At 36.9% G+C, this 24481-nt stretch overlaps 1 protein-coding gene across 2 annotated transcripts in view; it reads left to right on the plus strand.

Moving 5' to 3' along the window:
* The window catches only part of CNTN4 (contactin 4), a 987359-nt gene that overhangs the window by 675072 nt on the left and 287806 nt on the right, over positions 1-24481 (plus strand). For both annotated transcript variants that reach the window (XM_027586928.2, XM_027586926.2), the window contains exon 6: positions 6725-6900. In XM_027586928.2, coding sequence (XP_027442729.2) covers positions 6725-6900 — 176 coding nt within the window. The remainder of the gene's footprint in view (positions 1-6724; positions 6901-24481) is intronic.

Consider the following 24481-nt stretch of genomic DNA (forward strand, 5'->3'; position numbering starts at 1 on the left):
GGCTCAGTCAGTTAAGCGTCTGCCTTTGGCTCTGGTTGTGATCCCAGGGTCCTGGGATGGAGCCCCATATCAGGCTCCTTGCCAAGGTCCTGAGATCAAGCCCTGTGTGGGGCTCCCTCCTCAGAGGGGAGCCTGCTTCTCCCCACCCCACCCTCCGGCTCCTCTCTCTCTCACTCTCTCAAATAAATAAAGTCTTTTTAAAAAAATAAAATTTGACTCCAGCAGACACACTTACTAAAGAATGTTTTAAAAAGATATAATTGAAACAAAATAAAAGTGATCCCAGGTAAAGTATCTGAGATACAAGAACAAATGATAGTAAAGCAAGTGGTGAAGGTTAATATTTCCACATTAAAATCAATTGCAATTATACTAAACAATAAAAATAACAATATATACTGTCTTCTGGAGATAAAGAAAAATTAGAAGTCATGACAATAATAGAAATACATTTTAAAAAGATATACTGCACAACGGATTCATACACATGGTTAAAAAAAGTGAAGTAAAATTTGACCCCTCCCTGACCACGTACACAAAAACCAATTTCAGGTGACTTAGAAGGCCTACATGGCACATACACAGTTTTAAAAGAAGATAGGCATACATATCTATGACTTTGGAGAAAAGGAAATATTTCTCAAATATGACAGAAAAAACACAAATCAGAAAAGAAAATATTTAACTTCATTAACGTTAAGAACTTCTGTTCAACAGAGATACTGAGATGAGTAAAATTTTAAGCTTCCAACTGGGAGAAGATATTTTTAATACATGTCATTGGCAAAGAAATAATATCCAAAAATATTTTTTAAATCCTCACAAATCAAAAAGTAAAAAACTTTTTTTTAGTAGCCTACTAGAAACATTACCAAAAGACTTGATTAGGTACTTCTAAGAAAAGGAATATCACATATCCATTTAATAGGTAGAAAGATTGTCCATGCCATTAGTGAGCAGAAATATACAAATTAAAAAATGACACATTCTTGCAAACCTAGCAGATTAGCAGAAATTTAGAAAACTAAATTCAATATAGTATAAATAAATATAACCTGGTGTGTTCATACAAGGTAACCCCATGCAGTAGTGAAAATATTGAATTACAGCTGCAATATGATGGATCACAGGAACATAATTTTCAGCAAACAAAGCAAGTCACAAAAGACTAGTATAATTCCATATTTATAAAGTTCAAGAGCAGATAAGATGGAAGAGTTGTTTAAGGATACCAGCATACTTGATAAAATCATAAAATCAAGGGAAAGAAAAAGGCAACGTTAGAGATTATAATTAACTATTGAGAAGGGAGTCACTAGAATCAAAGCAGAGATGGAGACTTTAAAAGTAATATTACTTTTCTTAGACACAGATCTTTATTGTCTTGTGATTCTTTATAATGTTAGGGAGGATGAAATTTTCTTATGTCCAAGATTCTTCTAGCTGGACTAAGAATTAAATTTACACGAGGCAGATTAACAGAAGAAAATCAAATTTAAATTCATATGTATGAGGAATCTACACAGACATGAAATTCCAAAGACAGGCCAAAATATGGTATATATGTCATTCTGAACTAAGGAGGAGGGTGGGGTAGGGGTCTTGGGACTTCAAAGGGAAAGAGTGAAATTCACAGAAAGATAAAAAAAGTAAATGTCTGGTGAATGTTTGTTGGGTCACACAGAGACGTGACTCATATATCTAATATGATTTTGCCTCTATTCACATTTAATGATAAGACTTTAAGCTAATAATATATAATAGGGTGTAAAAACCAAAATAATAGATAACATATGTCATAGCTTAGGGATGGAAGAGATTGGATCATTAAGGATCCACAGAAGTGGGAGATGACCTGAGATATTTAGTTTATAAATTGGCAGAAGGCAAATGACATCTGATACAAGTTAAAGGATGGTAGTATTAGTGTAGTAGAAATTATTTTAGAATTTAACTTTTGTGCCCATTCATTCATTCATTCATTCACCAACTATATCATCGTTCATTACACCACCCAGTGTTTTTCAAACTATGAATTCTAGGTGCATGGAACTGGCTCAGAAATTACCCTCAGTGAGTAATTGTAGAGTTTCTACCCAGGAGTCTACCACAGCAGCTCTCCTTTGAATTGGGGTATGGATTAGGATTCTGAAAAACATGTGGTCCACGAAAGGTTTTTGAACCACTGTATTAAGCCACTGTATTAAACCACTATATTACCGGCCACCACCCTAGGTTTTAGGTACTCAAAGATTAATAAACTGCATGTTCAAGTAGTGTGCTTTTTGCAGCACTGCTGAGAAGTGGTGAAGGTAGCTGCAGTGCTCTTCTGTAAGAATTGTGCTATCAGTGCTGTAAAGGATGTCCAAGTTCTAGGGCGTCCTGGAGGAAAGTCTACTTCAGGTTGCAAGGGGACAATAACAGGGAAAGTTTCATAGAAAAGGAGATACTTAACTGAATTTGGAGGGCAAATGATATTTTGCTATATGGATATTTTGCCAAAGGAAGTGCATTACTGAAAGAAAGAGAAAGCGAGGGAGGGAGGAAAGAAAGAGACAGAGAGAGAGAGGAAGGAAGGAAGGAAGGAAGGAAGGAAGGAAGGAAGGAAGGAAGGAAGGAAGAAAAAGAAAGAAAGAAAGAGAAAGAAAGAAAGAAAGAAAGAAAGAAAGAAAGAGAAAGAAAGAAAAAGAAAGAAAGAAAGAAAGAAAAGAAAGAAAGAAAGAAAGAAAGAAAGAAAGAAAGAAAGAAAGAAAGAAAGAAAGAAAGAAAGAAAGAAAGAAAAAGAAAGAAAGAAAGAAAGAAAGAAAGAAAGAAAGAAAGAAAGAAAGAAAGAAAGAAAAGAAAAGAAAAAGACCCTCTCTAATGGATATATAATTTATCATTCAAACCAGGACAGTTCTGAGAGTAAAAGGCCACTGTTAATAATTATTCTAGGACAGCAGGTGTAAAACCAGCACTGTCCTGGCAAACCAGAAAGTGCACTTATTCTCCCTAGAATATGTTGAATTCAAGGTTAAACCAGATATTTTAAGATGTGTTATATAGTAAAAAATAAATGCAAGAGGCAAAGGTTCCTACATACATAAATGATGAGTTAAATGGGCCTATTTTTCAGTACAGAGCCAAGTTTAAGTTCAGATGTTAGCCATAAATGAAAACAAATTTTGTATCAGAATTTGGCAAGTTGCTGCTTCGTTCCCCCGCCCCCAAACTGTGACATTTAATTAACATTGCTTTTATAGCATTGGTTTCAAGATACAGGGGCCTGCTTTGTTATTTAAAATAAACAGTGGAACATAAACGTATTATGTTTTTAAAGATTGCCTGGAAAAGCTGAGAAGAAAACTTTTATCAAATGCACCAGCAGTTGGTTGCAGGGTACTGTGTTTTCCTTTATACCTTTGGCAGTTTCTCTAACATAATAGCCAGTTGCTGCCTGGGAGCTAAAAACTCCCTCTTGTTGAAGGAAAGAGTAAGGGATAGAATGGAGAGATAGGTATTTTCAAACATCTGTCTGGCTACACTTTTTCAGTGCTCAGGCTGACTTTGAGGAGGACAAACAAGTAGGAGAAATTCAAGGTGAACTCTCCATGGGGATTTTCAGCATTAGGTTTTTCCTCAAACACCACAACTGACCTCTCTTCTTTGTGTTTATTCCCTCTGCTGAGCCTTCTCTTTTCATTGTTTCCTGCCCCTCAACTTTGAAAGGATTGACCCAGACCCAGAAAAATTTAAAGAGTGTTGACTTTTGCCAACTTTCCTTGTATTAGAGTTTCTTAAAGACTTGTGACATTACTTATTGCACTCAGCTTCCCTTTCCAGACAGAATGGACGTTCAAGTACTTGGCTGGAGTACTTTTGCTGTGAGGTTTGTGTTCAACTTAGTTTATAAACAACCAATTCCAAGTCACAAAGGTCTTGCCCCTTCTTCCATACCAAAGTTGAGACTGTGAACAAAGAGAGAGGGGTTTATTACAACAGATTCTATAGATAGCTTCCCAGCAAAGTCTGGAAAATTGTACCTCCCAGAACTTCATAGTGTCAGTGTTTAGTTGGGCACAACCTGACTCTCTGGAAAGAGTTGAGTTATGGTTCCCCAAGTGATTCAGAAATCAGTTTATGAAACTAACTAATTTGTCCTGACCCTAGGGAAAAATCTCTCTTTGCTCCACATGGGCATTGTCTCTATTACCAGTAGTTAAAAGATGACTCAAACATTGAAAATAAACTGATTTTTCAAGAGTGTTCCAGTATGGGATAAGGTAAGGAATTCAGTGCAATCCACATTCAGTGGGAATGAACATTGACTGCATTGCAATAAAACAGGGTATAGTGCTTTGTAATCTAGTCTCAACTGCATTTCACAGCAAGCACTTTATTTTCTAAATAATCCCTTTTCCTTTGCTATTTGTATGTAAAAGCAGGCAATAAAATAGATTAAAGGACTTTCTGCAGAGCATTTAGGTTGAGATGACTAGTATAGACAAACTTACAGAGGTGTTCTCATTATGCCCACCACCACTTTTCTAAAAAGGCTCACATGGTCCATTTCTAAATTCCACATTCTGCTTGCAGCTCACATTATATTGCAATTTCCTATTTGAGTTCTTAGATTTGTCATATTAAATTGCTCCACTATCATTTGAAGTGAGAGTTATAGCCAAGACGTGATCAGCTGACTCAAAAAAAAAAAAAAAAATGTCCAGGGCAGGCAGTCATTTCTAGAGATTCATTTTCATATAGACCTGCTAAAATAGAACCCGGCTTTCTCCTTTTATTGCTTATTACTTTCATGTCTGTGTCAGAACACAGAATTACTGTCAAGCTTAAAAACAATATCTGTTTCTAATACCCATCTTCTTATAAACAAACACATAAAGAGCTATGTCCCATTTTGTGATTTTGACCTACCTTTCCTGCCCCTCATGTCTCTACATTTTTACATTTCAAAGACATAGATGTGAACAAACATACACCACCACGCTGTAGTGGGCTAGAATGCTTCATAAACTGTGCATGCTCAAAGCTAAAATATACAGCAAAGAAGTAAAATATTTAGTCAGGTTCCACAGGCATTTATTGAGCACAAGAAAGTGTCAAGGTCTAGACTGCTGAAGGGACAATGCAAAAGTGATCTAGGCAAATTATCTACAGTGAAGGCAGAATTCCTACATAATAGAGCAGAGAGAATCCTATAGGAGATTGTGGAAAAGTTTGATTAATTTTGACTAGGAATGGGGCGCCTAGGTGGCTCAGTCCTAAAGCGTCTGCCTTTGGCTCAGGTCATGATCCCAGGGTCCTGGGATCAAGCCCCGCGTTGGGCTCCCTGCTCCACAGGAAGCCTGCTTCTCCCTCTTCCACTACCCCCTGCTTGTGTTCCCTCTCGCTGTGTCTCTCTCTCTGTCAAATAAATAAATAAAATCTTTAAAAAAAAATTTTTTTTGACTAGGAATATTGAAAAATACTTCATTGGAAGAGGTGTGATTTAAAATTGATCTTGAAGTGTGAGAGAGATCTTGACAGAAAGAAAAGGATCATCCTTAAACTTCTGCTTTTGTGGATACCAAATATCCAAAATCTTGAAACAAACTGGATTGCATTTTTTCATTTAAATCCTTTTACACTGTACACACCAGCTGTAGTACTCCAGAATTTATGAGAGGATGCACAATGCGCGTGTATGTACACAAATACATTTTAAATGGCTTTTGTTTGTTTTTTACTGATTGAAGGAGATAAAAATGAAAAGTCTCTCATTCTTAGTCCTGTTACTGTTTCTTGTCAATTTCCTTTGTGCTTCAGCGTTTCCTTATTTTTTGGTCTCCCAGTGTGATGAATAGTACTGTGAGACTGTTGATATTTCAGAAGTTTCAACTATGATATTTGTGCAGAATTTGGGAGGGAAGGGGAGAAAAAAATAAGACACATAGCCATTGAATTGTATTAGGTCAAAATTTCCTAAGTATTCAAAGGAAGACAATTTGGTTAAATAAGCTCTTTTTGGAATGTTATTGGCTGCAAAAAAAAAAAAAGGAAAGAAAAAAGAAAAGAAAAAGAAGTAGATCTTGTTAGTAAAGCTTTACTGTTTAAATGTGTGAGTCCCAGTAAAATTTATTTATAGGGCCAAACACTAGAGTCAGATACAATAGATGATTCAAGTAAACAAACAGAAGAACAACAAAACTCTCTTTGCCTCTGTTATCTAATGGCCTGATCTGCAGTTTACTGGGATGGTTGACTGATGTTACAGTGCCATTGGCTAAGATCTTCAAAGTGATCCATGGTTAAGACTAGTTTGGTCCCTAAAACAGCTTTAGATCAATAGAGTTCCTCTACTTTGCAGTCAGCCATTTCAGTCATATTAAGGACCAAATCAAAGCAACTCCGCTGCAATTCCATCAAATACTCAACAATCTGCCTGAAAGTGGTGTATTCTGTCATCTGTATAGACCCATTTAAAGAATAACTGTAAACTAAGAGGGGGAAAAAAAAGATTAGCTTCAAACTAGAAAAAGGACTTTTGCTGAGGAGCCCTTTTTGAAGAAAGTTGTACAAGATGGTAGGGGGATTAAAAAAAAAAAAAAGTGAAGTGTGTGTAGTATCAGATTAACCACAAAAGGAGGTGTTAAAATTTTAATATCATTGTTTACTGTAAAAGACATGATGATTCAGAAATATTGATTAATATTACAAGGCTTTTTCTACTGGCATTTCTATACTATAGGTGGAAATTAAATGGAACAGATGTTGACATTGGTGTGGATTTCCGCTACAGTGTTGTTGAAGGCAGCTTGTTGATCAATAACCCCAATAAAACCCAAGATGCTGGAACGTACCAGTGCATAGCAACAAACTCATTTGGAACAATTGTTAGCAGAGAAGCAAAGCTTCAGTTTGCCTGTAAGTAGCAATACATCATGCTGCAAATGTTACTTCGAGTTTTTGTACCATTAAGCCTTTAAAACAGTTTCTTTTTTTTTTTGCATATTTATTTATTTATTTATTTTTAAAATTATTATGTTAATCACCATACATTACATCATTAGTTTTTGATGTAGTGTTCCATGATTCATTGTTTGCGTATAACACCCAGTGCTCCATGCAGAACGTGCCCTCCTTAATACCCATCACCAGGCTAACCCATCCCCCACCCCCCCCCTCTAGAACCCTCAGTTTGTTTCTCAGAGTCCATAGTCTCTCATGGTTCGTCTCCCCCTCTGATTCCCCCCTTCATTCTTCCCCTCCTGCAAACAGTTTATTTTTAAAAACTAAATAGATTTTAATTTGTTACATGATCTTTACCTTTTTTTTCATATTTGGGTAATATCTTGTTTACAGGATAAATTGTAAACCTAAATGGAAAGATGTATTCTGCTTTTATAAAGTTGAAGACAGTTTGATTATATGATAGTTTGTTATGGGACTGTCTATACATATATAAATTCACACACACTCAAATTTATACACAAATAAATTTACATACCAAGAAATTACACACATAGACACACACACACATTATAGAGTGTGTATAAGCAAGCAATTGAACTGCCTATAATAGTCAATTTGAGAAGTATTTAACCATAAAGCTCAGAGTTGCAAAAAACGTTGGTAGTTTATTAATCCTATAATTCTCCAGTTTTTTTCTTATTTTATAGATTAGGAAAATTTTTAAAACCACTACAATAACAACAAAAAGTAGAGACAGAGTGTTAACTTCTACATTATACCTTTTATATTTCCAGTATAGAACATTTAAAAAATAAATTGCCATCTCTTAAGACCATCATCTAATAAAAGTTCATGAGCAATCAAAGAGAGTGGAATTTAGAAATAGCAAGTTGAAAATAAAATCCACAGGCAAGAGCAGTGAGTACACATTTGAGTATAGATGCCTTTGAGAATTGATGTTCAGCTACATTTTTAAGGGTTTATGTATTTGCATATGATTATATATTTCCTTGTGTAAAATCCCAACTCATACAGCAGTGCATTAATGTCAAAGGTTTCATAATTACAAAGTCTGTTGGCAGTAACACTGTAGAATATTCTCATTAACAAAATCCTCTCTGGGAACTCAACATCAAATATATCTAATATCCAGTGCTTAATCTATTATTGCCATCAGGTGGCATTTTTACTAGTTGAGAAATAAAGTTTCTGAGTATTAGGCATATATAGAATTCCAAGATTATTTTGTTTGCGAATATTTCCTGATAGAATCTTCCAAATATTCTTAGATGTGCAGAATAATAGAAGGATAAAGTGTCCAATTGAGTGCTATAAAACCAAACTATTTCTCTTGGTTTAATGCAAGTCTAATACCTATACTTATTTTTTAGGAATGACAAGTGAATTTTGTTGGATTCATTTTGAAAAATAATCATGGAATCTTTGATTCTCAGAGTAGGGAGATCTCTGCACTCAGTGAGATTAGTTCTTTGATTTTTGGATTTCATAGTATAAGAAAATTTTTAAGATAGCAATAGAAACAATAGAAAAATCAAGGTTGATATAGCATTACCAACCCTATCTTTCTAATTTATTACATTGAAAAAAAACAAATTACCAACTCTTAAAACTATCCTTTTGTAAGAGTCCAGGCATTTCTACTACCAAAACTATCCAAACAACAGAATATCATATTTGAGGGTGGTCATTTAATTACATTATTTTAGCCTAAGGAAAAGCTCTATCATTCATTTTGTGGCTGAGTTGGCCTGAGGACCAGTGTTTGGAGTCCACTTTGCTTATCCCATTTAATGTAGGCATCCTGCCACTTTAAGAATCCATGGCTGATAGTTGTTCAAGAAATTCTAAAAACAGAGATCTCACCTATTCATCACAAAGCATCCTGACCCATGGTAGACTGCTCTAGTTTTTCAAAAGAACAAAAACAAACCCAACATCTCTTTCTTAAAATTGGGCTAAATATCTAAATTTCCATCATTCTAACTCCCAATGCTTACTGTAGGATTCTGGTTAGGTTTCAAATATGTGAAAACATGATCATGTCCCTTGATTCATAATTGTCATCTTTTCCAAGTATTTAGTCTACAACTATCGTCTTCGTGACACACCCCTTTATGTAAATTTATGTATTAAATTGTGACCATATTGAAATGTACCCAATTCTATGCATGTGCCTTGACCTTTGCAGAGGACAATGGGAGCAGTAGTAGCTTACACTGTGAACTTATTTTTCAATTAATGCAGCTGACATTGATATTCATCTTTTTTTAAAGCCCCAGTCTCACATCGTAACCTTATTTTGAACAAACAGTCCTGTAAAATCTGAGGATTCATTTTTATAAATGTCTATTAATCCCAAGGTACCCAACCATGTTATTTTGTTAACCTAAATTGAGACTATTGTATTTACCCCTGTTAAATTCACCTTCTGACTGGTGACCCTTTGTTCCCTCACAGTTGAAATTGTTTTAAATCTTTTTTTTAATCTGACATATTGATTGTCCTCCTACTTTAATGTCAGCAGAAAATTTGATAAGCATGTGTACATTCAAATAATTGATACAATAGGTTGACCAGGACAGGGCAGCATGCCAATCAGAACTTCCACTGAAACAAGATGAGATTGAATTTTTAAATTGATATTCTTTGCATATTCTTGTTCAGTTAGCTACAAATTTTCCCAAACATACTGTAATTGAACCCCAGTTTCCCCTATGTACTCTTAAAGTAGTGAGAATCTTTGTCAAATGCCTTGGTAAAATCAAGATGTATTTTTTCTTCAGCACCCCTCCTACCTGGTTTCTATGCATCTTCTCTATATCTTCTTTAACCATTTATCACAAAGCAGGCAGATTAATCTTTTAAACATGCAAATGAGATCATTCCACTTTGCTGTTTTATGCGTTCTACTGCACTTAGAATAAATCTCAAATTCATTACCATGGTCTCATTTTAATTTCTTGAAAATGAGAATCTATCTTTTGCACTTGAGCCTTGATACGTTAATTCCCTCTGCCTTACATGCTTTTCTCATGATCCTTCACATACTCACTTTTCATGATCCTTCCTTCTCAATTTAGGTATGAGCTCCTAAGAGAAAGTTTTCGCTTCACCCGGTCTAACCTAAGAAGTAATTCCTATCATTTCTGTTCTTCTCTTCTGCTTACCTTCTTCCAGCCCTCTACTTGTATATAACAGCATCCTCTCTTTCGTTCATTAGGACTTAATACAACCTAGCATGATTTTATATATTTATTTTCTCTCATTATGTAATCGCTATGATAGAATCTAAGTTCTAAGAGAACTGAGACTATTCTGTCCATCCTTATATCTGCAAAATCTAGAACACTTTATATGTATGAATAAATGAATTCTTTAATTCATTTCCTCTTTAGTGAAATAAAATTATTTTGGGAATGATGTATTTTTATAAACCCATACCTTTATATTCTAGTCATTTTCTAGAATCCAGCCTGTTGGTCTTCACTCTGCAGTTTCTAGACTTTTTTTCCTATCCTTTTTAAATAATTTTTTTTAAGATTTTATTTATTTATTGACAGAGAGACACAGCAAGAGAGGGAACACAAGCAGGGGGAGTGGGAGAGGGAGAAGCAGGCTTCCCGCCAAGCAGGGAGCCCGACTCAGGGCTTGATCCCAGGACCCTGGGGTCATGACCTGAGCCGAAGGCAGACGCTTAACGACTGAGCCACCCAGGTGCCGTAAATAAATTTTTAAAAAAGATGTTGCCTTTATTCAAAAACCAGTTTTAATTGTTTAGAATAAAATGCTTTTCTTCAGTGATGTAAGTCGACAATGACAATGTCATCTCCTGAATGTTACTAATTGCTTTCACCCCAAACATTTTCATCACCAGTGAGATCACCAGTGAGGGGAAAATCTTGTCTTTTGCCCATACTTACTAATATGCAAGTGAAAATACTTCTTCATTTTTAATCATATGATTTTATGGCTGAAACAGACCTTAAAAGATTCCTGGCCTGTATCATTTTAAAAATGAAAATTAAGATTAGAGTAACTGAATTACTCATGGTTATTTACACAGTGAATAAGAGACAGCCAAGGAAAACCAACCTCCGCTCCTAGTTCAGTGCACCCTTGCTCGCCTCTGCTTTAGACTCGCCTTGATTGGTAAGAAAACATCCCCTCATGTTTATCTAACATGTCATAGCTTCAAGTCTCATTTTTATACTTTATATAAATTTATAGGGCATTCTTATAAGGTAGACGTTGTTTATGGATGATTTTTAAATCTTTTAATGCTGCTTTGTAGACAATTTGATAATCTCTTGTATTTAGCATTTTTTAAGAATGAATTAATTCACATAAGCAAAATATCTCATTAATGGGGATGACGCCTTTAAGAACCTACTCCTCCCCACCATTTTTTTCATTCAATATCCTTAGGATAGAAATCCTTTCTTATTAAAAAGGCATAGCATAATTTAAGTCCCTCTTGATGAGATGTGGACATTTTCATGAGCGTATATTATTGTAATGCAATTTGGATCATGTTTTGTTTTTCAGTCCCCCTGTAATATTAAGCCATTAGCATTCATTTTTCTTGCTGTCACAAGACTACCCATAGCTCTTCTACTGTTTACTCCTTCTGTTATATCTAGGGCCACAAAACTTCATTGATAAATTTACCCGGGTTGGGGCACTTGCGTGGCTCAGTCAGTTAAGTGTCAGACTCTTGATTTCTGCCTAGGTCATAATGTCAGGGTTGTGAGGTCAAGCCCCACATCAGGTGTCTGCTTGGAATCCTCTATCTCCCTCTCTCTCCCCCTCTGTCCCCCTACTCATGTGCCCCTGCACTCTATCTCGTTCTCAAGTAAATGACCAAGATCTTTTTAAAAAGTTTTGTTTGTTTGTTTGTTTTTACCAGAGTTTACCCAGTACCCAGCCCTTACTGAATTTGTAATAATAGTTGTTAAGTAAGTGAATAAATAATAAGAGTGGATGTTAAAGTCATCAGGCCATATTTAAGTCATGATTTGAACCACTGAATTCAAATAATTTCTGATGATCCTTTGGGAGTGCTTTGGAAGAGGGTGCAAGCATTTCCACCCTGAGGTTATGTGGAAGACAGTTGACATCTTATTCCAGATAAGGGTATATGTTGGGGCAGGAGACCTTAGCCTAATAAAAAATAATTCATGTATGGAATGCATCGAACATGCCATCCAACTCTTGAAAACTTGGCCTTAGTATATACTTAGCTTCAGTAAAATCTTTTAGGAATAGCCTTGCCTTAATCTCCCATCCATCCAAGGGGAAAAGCAAGTTGAAGGATCTTTAATTCTTACATAGGCCAGGAGTGGAGAGACTTTCAGTTCATTATTTCCACCGCTTAATGGTGGGGATATTTCAAGACGCTTTGTCTTATGCAGAATGAAGTGCTACAGCCTCATCAGCCCAGCCACCCACTTCCCAGACAAGTATCCCAAGATAAATCTGTTTGAGAATCATGGTGCACGGTAATTCAGCAGGACAATTTTTTTCTCAGACATGTGGACATATATTTTTCAAAGTAAATTACAATACACACTTAGATACTTAGAATATAGTCAATAACTATTTTTTTAAAAAATTGATTATGTGGATTTGAGAAGCTGAGATACTATATTGCCTAAGTTTAGATGGAATGGAATGCTGTTCATGGTTCCATTTCACTTTAGGTGTCCATAAGGTTTCTAAAATTCAGACTTAACATCAACATTGTGAGGATAACCATAGTTATCTCTTAGGATTGTTATCAAGATTAAATTATGCAGTATATGCAAAGTCCCAGAATATTTCCTTGCTTGAGAAAGCTATGTAATAACTGTTTCTCTACTTTTCTTTCTCTCTTCTCTTCCCTGTCCTTCTCTTTCCCATCTTTGTAAAATAAAAATAATAATCAACTTTGTTTATTTTTCTGCATTCTTTTTTCAACTTTTAGAAAATATAATTAGACATTTAGTTTACATTGTAAAGTTTAATTTCTTATATTTCTAAAGTAATATATAATGCAAAAACTATATATATGTATGTTTATATATGTATATATATAGAGAGAGAGAGAGAGAAATTTTTAAAATTTTAATTCCTATTTCACCCGTCCCCTTGCCTATCTCCCCCTCTGGTGACCATCAGGTTATAACTAACATTTATTATGAGCTTAGGTCTAATGGATAAGATCACAAGCTCTGGAGTTAAATTCCCTGCTTTGAAATTCAGCCCCTTCTATAACCCTGTGACCTTGGACAAGATGCTTCTCTCTGCCTCAGTTTCTTTCTCCATAAAATGGGGTTAATAACCACACCTCCTTTGTTGTAAGGATCAAATAAATTAATCCTATTAAAATTCCTATATCATTGTCTAGCACACATTAAGGGTTTAATAAATGTTACCTATCATTATAATGTTTATTATAATTTTATTACTCTGTCAGATATTATGCTAAGGACTTTGGAAACATTATTCCATTTAGTTCTTAATATAACCCAAGATTGTCCTATAGATGAATTTATACAAAGTATAAAAGTAGACATGAAGCTATGCCATGTTAGATAAAGATGAAGGGGTGTTTTCTTATCAATCAAGGTGAGGCTAAAGCAGAGGGGAGTGAGGGTGCACTGAACTAGGAGCGGAGGCTGGGTATTTTTATTCTATAGGTGAAGAATCTGAGAATTAGTGAAATGAAATAACTTTCACCTAGGATGCAGTGGGAGGAAGGGAACCCATAGGGACCTGACCACCTAATTCCTGAGCAGATATCCATTACATGGCATTTGCTGTGTATGGTTCCCCCATGACACCTAAAACTAAACTTTCCTAGTGGAATTCATGTTCAAACCATAGATTTGGGTGGATGATAACATATTTCCTTTAGAGACAAAAACTTGGAATTTTTTTTTAAATTTTATTATGTTATGTTAATCACCATACATTACATCATTAGTTTTTGATGTAGTGTTCCATCAAACTTGGAATGTTTTAATGTGTTTTACAACCTTTAATATATTATCTCCATCATTAATTTTTTTGTTTTTTTTAGTTATAAGATTCCTTGATGTCATCATGATGTTGATTTACTGTTAACATCTAAAAGCATAATGTTGTATACTGCAATTATGCATACATTTGTGACTCTAATTTTAATATAATTGGTTTCAGGTTCCATAATGAGAATAATTAATAACAATATTTCTGCTCTAAAAGTTAATATGCAAATTTTCCATTTATTATAAGTAGGTTATAAAACATTCTGAATAGTGATATTTTGTGGTAAATAACCCTGGGTTGGTAAACTGCATATCCCCAAGCAGTAAATGACATATTAATATAGGCTTTCTTACTCCCATATCATTCCTCCCCTACATGTGAAAAAGATGCACTTTAAATATAGATTATTATGAAGAGCTTCCAAGAGAATAATACAATAACTCCAGATTTTAGCCCATCAAACTTGATTGCTTCATAAATAATGTTTGGGGCCTTTATCCTGGAAGTTCAGCTGTTTTATCACAGTTCAGGTCTTCAAAGCAAAAGACTTAATGCTCTTCATCATCTCAGGTCGTGGATGACGATAATTCATACATAAGTATCTCCGAATTGCTCATGGTAAAATTAAATCATTTAACAAAATCCAGTCGCCTGCCTGCTGTAGGGAAACTGGAGTTGTCTTGGCCATGGGCGAAGTGGTGGTCTTTGAAGGAAACCGTTGAGTGTTACCTATGCTGATCTCTGTTGGTACCTTGCCTGAGGCAGGAAAAGAAACTAGACTCACACACTACCCTGCATATCTACCTCCTGAGGTTGCATTAAGGAGAAGGAGACAGAAGAGGGAAAAGATGCTAGAAAAAGGATGGAGATGATAAGTGAAGGGGTTCCTTAGGTGCAGAAGCCACTCCGTTTTGGCCTTCCTATGACCTCAAGCAATGTATCTACAAGGGTAAAGTAACTCAATAAACCAATCCGTTCTAAGGTTAATTTCATTTAACTTTACCAATTATGTGGCAGCCAACATTTGTTATGGTGAAAATATTTCATTGATGAACAGCAGCTGATCAGATGGTCTCATTGAAATAGATCTTTCTTATTGCTGCCCCAGTGAGCTTTGTCTGAGTTCTCCTTAACTTGGACACCCTCTGATGACTGCAGTGCTGATGGTAATAAAAACTAGAAAAGTGTATTAAGTTTAGAATGTTGTACCATGTTCAAACTGGGGCTTTTGGCAACCTGTTTTTTTTAGCCTTGATTATTGCTTCTATTCACAGTAAATTTCAAATGGTCATTGCTTTCAATATTCAATAATTAGTGTATCTTTCATAGCCAAAGAACGAAATCTGCAGTCAGCCAGAACAATAGCTGGGGGGTGGATAGATGGCCAAACCCATGACTGGCTTGACTTATTTTTAATTAGGAAGTGTGTTTAAATAGGCAAACTTTTGTTTCTGAGCAATAAAATGTTGATGGATGATTGTTTGGATAAATAATTTGTGAATATTTAGATCAATTAACACTTAATCAACTAAGAAATATTTGGATAGTAAAACTGAAAACATTTATCAAGGCAGAGCTTTGATTCTCAATAAAGGAGTACATTTTTCTCATTTGAATAGGTAGAAGCATTTAAACCGAAACTGGCTAAGTTTCTGAAATAATGCTTTTAGTAGATAATCTCTGTCACTTACTATAGTACTAGAAATACATTACTGGTGATAATCAATGTCCCTAGAAGATCTTATAATGTAAACCTTAAGAAGTAGTCAGATATGGCCATGCTATATATTGTTTCTTAGTGATGTGGGTAGTTGTGAGTTGTGGTGTAATTAATAATTGAAATTCACAGGTATACAACATAATCATCACTTGTATTTTTCTGTGTCTTCTATGAAACTTATTATTGTACAAATAACAAAAAACAATTAACAAAATTGTGGCTATGATTTTATTAGGTATTTCTCCTTCCACTCATCCCACAGTCCAATTTGGGGTCTACATGACTGACAAAAAGTTTATTACTGAATGAATGAAGTGTGCAGATTTTTAAAAAACCAAGAACATTCTAAGAATACAGTTCACCTGAAAATTGGCAACCAAGACCAGATGGGGATCCAAAGAAGCTTAATCAGACAGTACTTTAAAAAAGTCGGTAAAGTTAAAAATAAATACTTTGTGTTTTAACTAAAAAACAACAAGTTACTAAAATATCATCCCTTTTTGTTTCATTGTTGTAATTCAGTCAACAAATATTAAAATAATTTTGACTTTTTCCAGTTTAATTTTTAAAGAACAAGGATCCAGTCTTACCTTCTTCCACAGTCTTAACTGTGCTTTATGTTTGACTGTAGTTTTGCTGAACAAAAGTTTAGGTGTCGCCATTCAGTTGAAAGAGGGAGCAGTTTCTGACTGGCAGAAAATGTCAACTGCAGGGAATCACTCTAATCATGTCACTCTCCATTCTTTCTCAAGAGTTTTGTTTGAGAGGTTATGATGTCATAGAGGAGATACATATTCAGTTATGGTTCAGAATTCAAAATCTAACAGACTACCTCTAGTGGATTGAATGGCAACTTACCCAAAGAAATATCCACCTAAAACCTGTAAATGTGACCTTATTTGGAAAAAGGGTCTTTTTTGATGTAAATTAAGTATCTCAAGGTGAGATCATCCGGAGTATGCGGTTGGACCCTTAATCCAATGACAAGGGTCCTCATAAGAGAGAGAGGAGAAGACAAAAGAGGAGAAAGCAATGTGACCATAGAGGCAGAGATTATAGTGATGTAGCCAAGCAATGCCAAGGATTGCCAACAGCTCTCAAAAGCTGGAAGAGGCAGGGAAGGATTCTCCCCAAGAGCCATCACAGTGAGTGCAGCCTTGCTGATACCTTGATTTTAGACTTATAGCCTTCTGAATGTGAGAGAATAAATTTGTGTCGTTTTAAGCCACCAAATTTGTAGTAACTTGTCTGCAGCCACCCTAAGAAACTAGTAGGCCAGCATATGTGCAGTTCCTTTCCTATTCTTTGCTGACCACTTTCATCAAGGAAAAATACAACCATCTAGGGAATCAGGCCGAAATCAGGTGTTTTTGTAACTTGACTGTATTAGGGACCGAAGTATTGAGAGGAATGGCCTTGATTAATCTTGGGATTATCTGTGCAAGTTTTGTGTCCTGCCATGCTTTTGCCTCTGGTAAGCATAATAGAGTTTTGAACATTATGTAGTATGATTTGATGAAATAATGGAAAAAGGTAGCTACAGAAATTCAAAAAGTCACCTTTTCTTTCCTTCAGCACTTCCTACCTCTCACTTGAAATAGCCCTCTCTAGGCCTTCTCTAAAATAGGCAGGATTGGCCCTTTCTTCATAGGGCAGTGATTTGAAGTGATTCAGGGTAGTTTGTTGGCCCCAAATCCCTCTCTCTGGACTTCTTTTTTCTAGGTCATTTTCCCTGAATTTGACCCCTTTGTCTGGTACACCAAAGCCCTAGAAACTAGCAATTATCACATTTAGAGTGTCTGACCTACCTGTGGCTGTAACAATTTGACCGTGGTCTCTCATGCATTGTTACCTTTCGTGTTATGACATTTCTATCTGCAGAAATCCCCTGTGCTAGTGAGGGCCAGATTCCATCGTCCACCCAGGCAGCGCCTTGCACTGAGTAGGCTCTAATCTGCACAAGCCATTTACCTCCTAGCTGACATGTATTTTATGCACCACACTATCTAGTTTTTTTTACTTCACAGGTATAATAGTGATCCCTTTACAGAACAAAGCTTGCTTTAGGGTTCAGAGGTGAAATCTCAATTCAGAAGCATCATGAAAGGGTGTGTGTGTGTGTGTGTGTGTGTGTGTGTGTGTGTGTGTGTGTGTGTGTGTGTGTGTGTGTGTGTGTGTGTGTGTGTTTTCCAAGAACTAAATTATGCTGTTAGATATTCTACTGGAGATTAAATTCTGTACTAAGCACTAAACCCTCACTGGATGGTACTGAAGATCTGTAATTTATCCCTGGTATATGTATTTAAGCTATATACCAGTTATGATCAGAGTATTAATTTGCTGCCAAACATTTGAATTGTTGTTTATCATTAGCATTTCAGATGTGTTCATTTTTTCATAGCATTTACTGTCTGCCACCCCCTTCCACCAAATTCAGTGCCTTTGTTGTGCTGTGAACAATCTCTTAACTTGGCCTCATAAAATACAGATTAATTATACCTTAAAGACCCTTCTTTAAGTAGCCCACAATTATGTTAAAAGGCAGTGATGGGGCAGTGTGAGAGAGTCAACAAATGGATTTCCTTATTTTTAGCCTCAGTGATTACCTTGTTCTACTTTTTTCAAATATAATCACCATAAGATGAGGGCAGGTATATATGGACAGGTGCTGAATAAATACTTATGGAATAGTGAGGCTGAATGAATATAGGAACTAACCAATGAAAGAATACAAGAGAAACATAAATGCCTTGGCTTTTACCAGTTTATGAGGTAATACTTCCTCCTAAATATTCTATTCCTTGAACTGGGAAGTACATTTTTAAATTTCTAAAACTGGGAGGTGCCCTCCATAAAGTTGTATATTAAATATGGTGTTTCTCATTTCTTTAAAAAAATTCATTAAAGAAGTATTGTCTCTACTTCTCATACCACATTTTCTTTTGATACCATCAGCACTGTCTAATTTCAGAACATTGTTATCACCTTAAAAAAGGAACCCTGGGGGTGCCTGGGTAGCTCAGTCATTTGAGCCTTCAACTCTTGGTTATGGCTTGGGTCATGATCTTAGGGTCCTTAGATCCACCTAGAGTCAGGCTCTGCGCTCAGCAGGGAGTCCGCATGGGATTCTCTCTCCCCTCTCCTTCTGCCCCTCCCCCTGCTCATGCACATGCACACTTGCTATCTCTCACTCAAAATAAATAAAATCTTTATTTAAAAAAAAAAAAGGAACCCTGTACTCATTAACCGTTACTCCCCAGTTCTCTCATTCCATGACAACCACTAACCTATTTTCTGTCTCTATGAATTTGCCCATTCTGGACATTTCATGGAAATGGCATCGTACATTATGTGGCCTTTTGTAACCTGTTTCTTTCACTTAGCATAGTATTATCAAGGTTGATCTATATTGCTGCATGTATCAGTATTTTATTTTTCTTTATGGCCAAATGGTATGCCACTGTATATGTTGATATAGGGGTCCAACTTCATTCTTTTTCTATTTTTTACAAACCATTCTTTTTCTTTTCCCTTTCTTCCTTTTTTTTTAAATTGAGGTATAATTGACATACAACATTGTATTAGTTTCATGTACACAACATAATGATTCACTCTTTCTATGTATTGCAAAATGATCACTACAATAAGTCTAGTTACATCCATCACCACCCATAGTTGTAGAAAATATTTTCTTAGGATGAGAACTTTTAAGATATGCTTAACAACTTTCATATAAGCAATACAGTATTATTAACTGTAGTTGCCATGCTGTCCAATACACCCCTATGAGTTTTTGATTTTGAACTGAAAGTTTGTTCCCTTTGATGCCCTTCACTCCATTTGCCCACTCCCTCTATCCTCCCCTAACCCTGCCTCTGGCAACTACCAATGACTTCTTTGTATCTATAAGCTTGGTTACTTTGGAGTTTTGTTTTGTTTTGTTTTGTTTTTAGATTCCACATAAAAGTGAAATCCTCTCACTGTCTAACTTATTTTACTTAGCATAACTCCCTCAAGGTCCATACATGTTATCACAAATGGCAAGATTTCATTCTTTTTTTTTTCTTCTTTTTTTTATTATGTTATATCACCATACATTACATCATTAGTTTTTGATGTAGTGTTCCATGATTTATTATTTGCATATAACACCCAGTGCTCTATGCAATACATGCCCTTTTTAATACCCATCACCAGGCTAACCCATTCCCCCACCTCCCTCCCCTCTAGACCCCTCTAGAACCCTGTTTGTTTTTCAGAATCCATCGTCTCTCATGGCTCATCTCCCCCTCCGATTTCCCCCCTTAATTTTTCCTTTCCTGCTTCTTTTTTTTTTAACATATAATATATTATTTGTTTCAAAGGTACAGGTTTGTGATTCAACAGTCTTACACAATTCACAGCGCTCACCATAGCACATACCCTCCCCAATGTCTATCACCCAGCCACCCCATCCCTCCCACCCCCCACCACTCCAGCAACCCTCAGTTTGTTTCCTGAGATTAAGACTTCCTCATATCAGTGAGGTCATATGATACATGTCTTTCTCTGATTGATTTATGTTGCTCAGCATAATACCCTCCAGTTCTGTCCACGTGGTTGCAAATGGCAAGGTTTCATTCCTTTTGATGGCTGCATAATATTCCATTGTATATATATACCACTTCTTTATCCATTCATCTGTCGATGGACATCTTGGCTCTTTCGATAGTTTGGTTATTGTGGACATTTCTGCTATAAACATCAGGGTGCACGTACCCCTTTGGATTCCTACATTTGTATCTTTGGGGTAAATACCCAGTAGTGCAATTCCTGGATCATATGGTAGCTCTATTCTCAACTTTTTGAGGAACCTCCATACTGTTTTCCAGAGTGGCTGCACCAGCTTGCATTCCCACCAACAGTGCAGGAGGGTTCCCCTTTCTCCGCATCCCCGCCAACATCTGTCGTTTCCTTACTTGTTAATTTTAGCCATTCTGGTTGGTGTGAGGTGGTATCTCACTGAGGTTTTGATTTGGATTTCCCTGGTGCTAAGTGATGTTGAGCACTTTTTCGTGTGTCATATGATCCTCCAATAGATGCAGAAAAAGCATTTGACAAAGTACAGCATCCTTTCTTGATCAAAACTCTTCAGAGTATAGGGATAGAGGGTACATACCTCAATATCATAAAAGCCATCTATGAAAAACCCACAGCGAATATCATTCTCATTGGGGAAAGACTAAGAGCTTTCCCCCTAAGGTCAGCAACACGGCAGGAATGTCCACTATCACCACTGCTATTCAATATAGTATTAGAAGTCCTAGCCACAGCAATTAGACAACAAAAAGAAATAAAAGGCATCTGAAATCGGCAAAGAAGAAGTCAAACGCTCACTCTTTGCAGATGATATGATACTGTATGTGGGAAACCCAAAAGGCCCCACCCCAAAACTGCTAGAACTCATACAGGAATTCAGTAAAATGGCAGGATATAAAATCAATGCACAGAAATCAGTGGCATTCCTATACACCAAAAACAAGACAGAAGAAAGAGAAATAAGGAGTCGATCCCATTTACAATTGCACCCAAAACCATAAGATACCTAGGAATAAATCTAACCAAAGAGGCCAAGAATCTGTACTCAGAGAACTATAAAATACTCATGAAAGAAATTGAGGAAGACACAAAGAAATGGAAAAAACGTTCCGTGCTCATGGATTGGAAGAAAAAATATTGCGAAGATGTGAATGCTACCTAGAGCAATCTACACATTCAATGCAATTCCTACCAAAATACCATCCACTTTTTTCAAAGAAATGGAACAAATAATCCTAAAATTTGTATGGAACCAGCAAAGACCCCGAATAGCCAGAGGAATGTTGAAAAAGAAAAACAAAGCTGGTGGCATCACAATTCCAGACTTCAAGCTCTATTACAAAGCTGTAATCATCAAGGAAGGAAAGATGGCGGAGGAGTAGGGGACCCTATTTCAACTGGTCCCCAGAATTGAGCTGGATATCTACCAGACCACTCTGAGCACCCACGAAATCAGCCTGAGATGTAAGAAGATCTGGATCTCTACAAACAATATCGCAGGTGGTTGGTTTCGAGGTAGGAAGCAGGGAGCCGTGATTCTGTGGGCAGATATCGGAGGATAAACAGCAGTGGGAGGGAGCCTGGCCATGGGGATTCTACACTGCTGGGGACAGGGCATAGACTCACAGACCCCTAGCAGCCAGGAAAGGACTTTAGGCAGCCCCTGGGGTGAAAACCTGGAGCTGCAGGTCACGCGAACTAGCAGTGGCTGGCAGTTTTAGAAGCACAAAGTGCAGAGACGTGCCCCGACCTGGAGGCAGGACTGGGGGCACTGCGGAGGGGTGCAGAACCCAGGCCGCTGCAGTTTATAGCAGCACGGACAGAAACAGAGACAGTGTGGCCTGGAGAGCTCACTGAAGAACAGACTGCAATCTCTGTGCTCTGAGGCAGAGGGTGGGAAACAGTCTCTTCTGCTCTGACTCTCAGAAGAGATGCGGAAAGCCAGGAAAGCCACGAGAGAACAAAAGCCCCAAAAACTGATTCCCGCTGAGCCCATCCCCCGCCACAGGGGGGCAGGGCAACTCCGCCCAAACAGGGTTGCTTGAGTAACAGCATGGCAGGCCCTGCCCCCAGAAGACAGGCTGGGAAAACAAGAGGACAGCAACCCCAAGGTCCCAAGAAAACAGGTGCATCTTGCTTCGGTTGTGGTCAATAATTTGGACTCTATACATTCCTTCAACCACCCCTCAACAGAATGATTAGGAGGAGGAACCCCCAAAATAGAAAAGACTCAGAGATTATGACTTATGCTGCAGATTTACAAATGGATGCAGATATAACCAAGATGTCGGAGATGGAATTCAGGCTACCAATTGTGAAGACAATGGCTAGAATGGAGAAATCAATTAATGGCAACATAGAGTCTCTAAGGGCAGAAATGAAAGCTGAATTGGCAGAACTTAAAAATGCTATCAATGAGATCCAATCCAAGCTAGATAATCTAACAGCTAGGGTAAGTGAGGCAGAAGAATGAATAAGCGACCTAGAAGACAATATAATAGATAAAAAGGGAAAAGAGGAGGCCAGGGAAAAACAACTCAGAATCCATGAAAATAGAATCAGAGAAATAAGTGACACCATGAAGCATTCCAGTGTCAGAGTAATTGGGATCCCGGAGGGAGTGGAGAGAGAGAGAGAGGACTAGAAGATGTATTTGAACAAATCATAGCTGAGAACTTCCCTAATCTGGGGAATGAAACAAACATTCCCGTCCTAGAGGCAGAGAGGACCCCTCCCAAGATCAAGAAAAACAGGCCAACACCCAGCATGTAATAGTAAAACTCGTAAATCTTAGAACCAAGGAAACTGTCTTAAGGGCAGTTAGGGGGAAGAGGTTCCTTATGTATAGAGGGAGGAACAACAGAATAATGTCAGACCTATCCACAGAAACCTGGCAAGCCAGAAAGGCCTGGCAAGACATATTCAGGGTACTAAATGAGAAGAACATGCAGCCAAGAATACTTTATCCGGCAAGGCTGTCATTTAGAATGGATGGAGAGATGCAGAGCTTCCATGACTGGCAGAAACTGAAAGAATATGTGACCACTAAGCCCCCCTGAAAGAAATATTAAGGGGGGGTTCTATAAAAGGAGAAAGACCCCAAGAGTGATATACAACAGAAATTTACAGGGGCACTCTATAAAAACGTCTTCACAGGCAACATGATGACAATAAATTCATATCTTTCAATAATCACTCTCAATATGAATGGCCCAAATGCTCCCATACAAGGGCACAGGGTTGCGGAATGGATAAAAAGACAGGACCCATCCTGTAGAGACTCATTTTGAACCTAAAGATACATCCAGACTGAAAGTGAAGGGATGGAGATCCATCTTCCATGCCCCCAGGCCTCAAAAGAAAGCTGGGGTAGCAATTCTTATAGCAGACAAATTAGATTTTAAACTAAAGTCTGTAATTAGTGACAGAGAAGGACACTATATCATTCTTAAAAGGTCTATCCAACAAGAAGATCTAACAGTTGTAAATATCTATGCTCTCAACATGTGAGCAGCAATCTACATAAGCCAGCTCTGAACCAAAATAAAAAGTCATATTGATAACAATACGTTAATTGTAGGAGACCTCAATACTCCACTCTCAGCAGTGGACAGATCATCTAAGCAGAAAATCAACAAGGAAACAGGAGCTTTTAATGATACACTGGACCAGATGGACCTCATAGATATTTAAAGAACATTCCACCCTAAAACAACAGAATACTCATTCTTCTCAAGCGCACATGGAACTTTCTCCAGAATAGACCACATACTGGGTCACAAATCAGGTCTCAACCGATACCAAAAGATTGAGATGATTCCCTGCATATTCTCACACCATAATGCTTTAAAACTGGAACTCAATCACAAGAAAAAATTTGGCAGAAATTCAAACACTTGGGAGCTAAAGACCACTCTGCTTAAGAATGTTTGGGTCAACCAGGAAATCAAAGAAGAACTTAAACAATTCATGGAAATCAATGAGAACAAAAACACATCGGTCCAAAACCTATGGGATACTGCAAAGGCGGTCCTAAGGGGGAAATACATAGCCATCCAAGCCTCGCTCAAAAAAATAGAAAAATCCTGAATTCACCAGCTAACTCTACACCTTAAAGAACTAGAGAAAAAGCAACAAACGATGCCTAAGCCACACATTAGAAGAGAAATAATTAAGATTAGAGCAGAGATCAATGAATTAGAAACC

This window comes from Zalophus californianus, chromosome 1, assembly GCF_009762305.2.
Source record: "Zalophus californianus isolate mZalCal1 chromosome 1, mZalCal1.pri.v2, whole genome shotgun sequence".
In the NCBI taxonomy this organism is placed as follows: Eukaryota; Metazoa; Chordata; class Mammalia; order Carnivora; family Otariidae; genus Zalophus; species Zalophus californianus.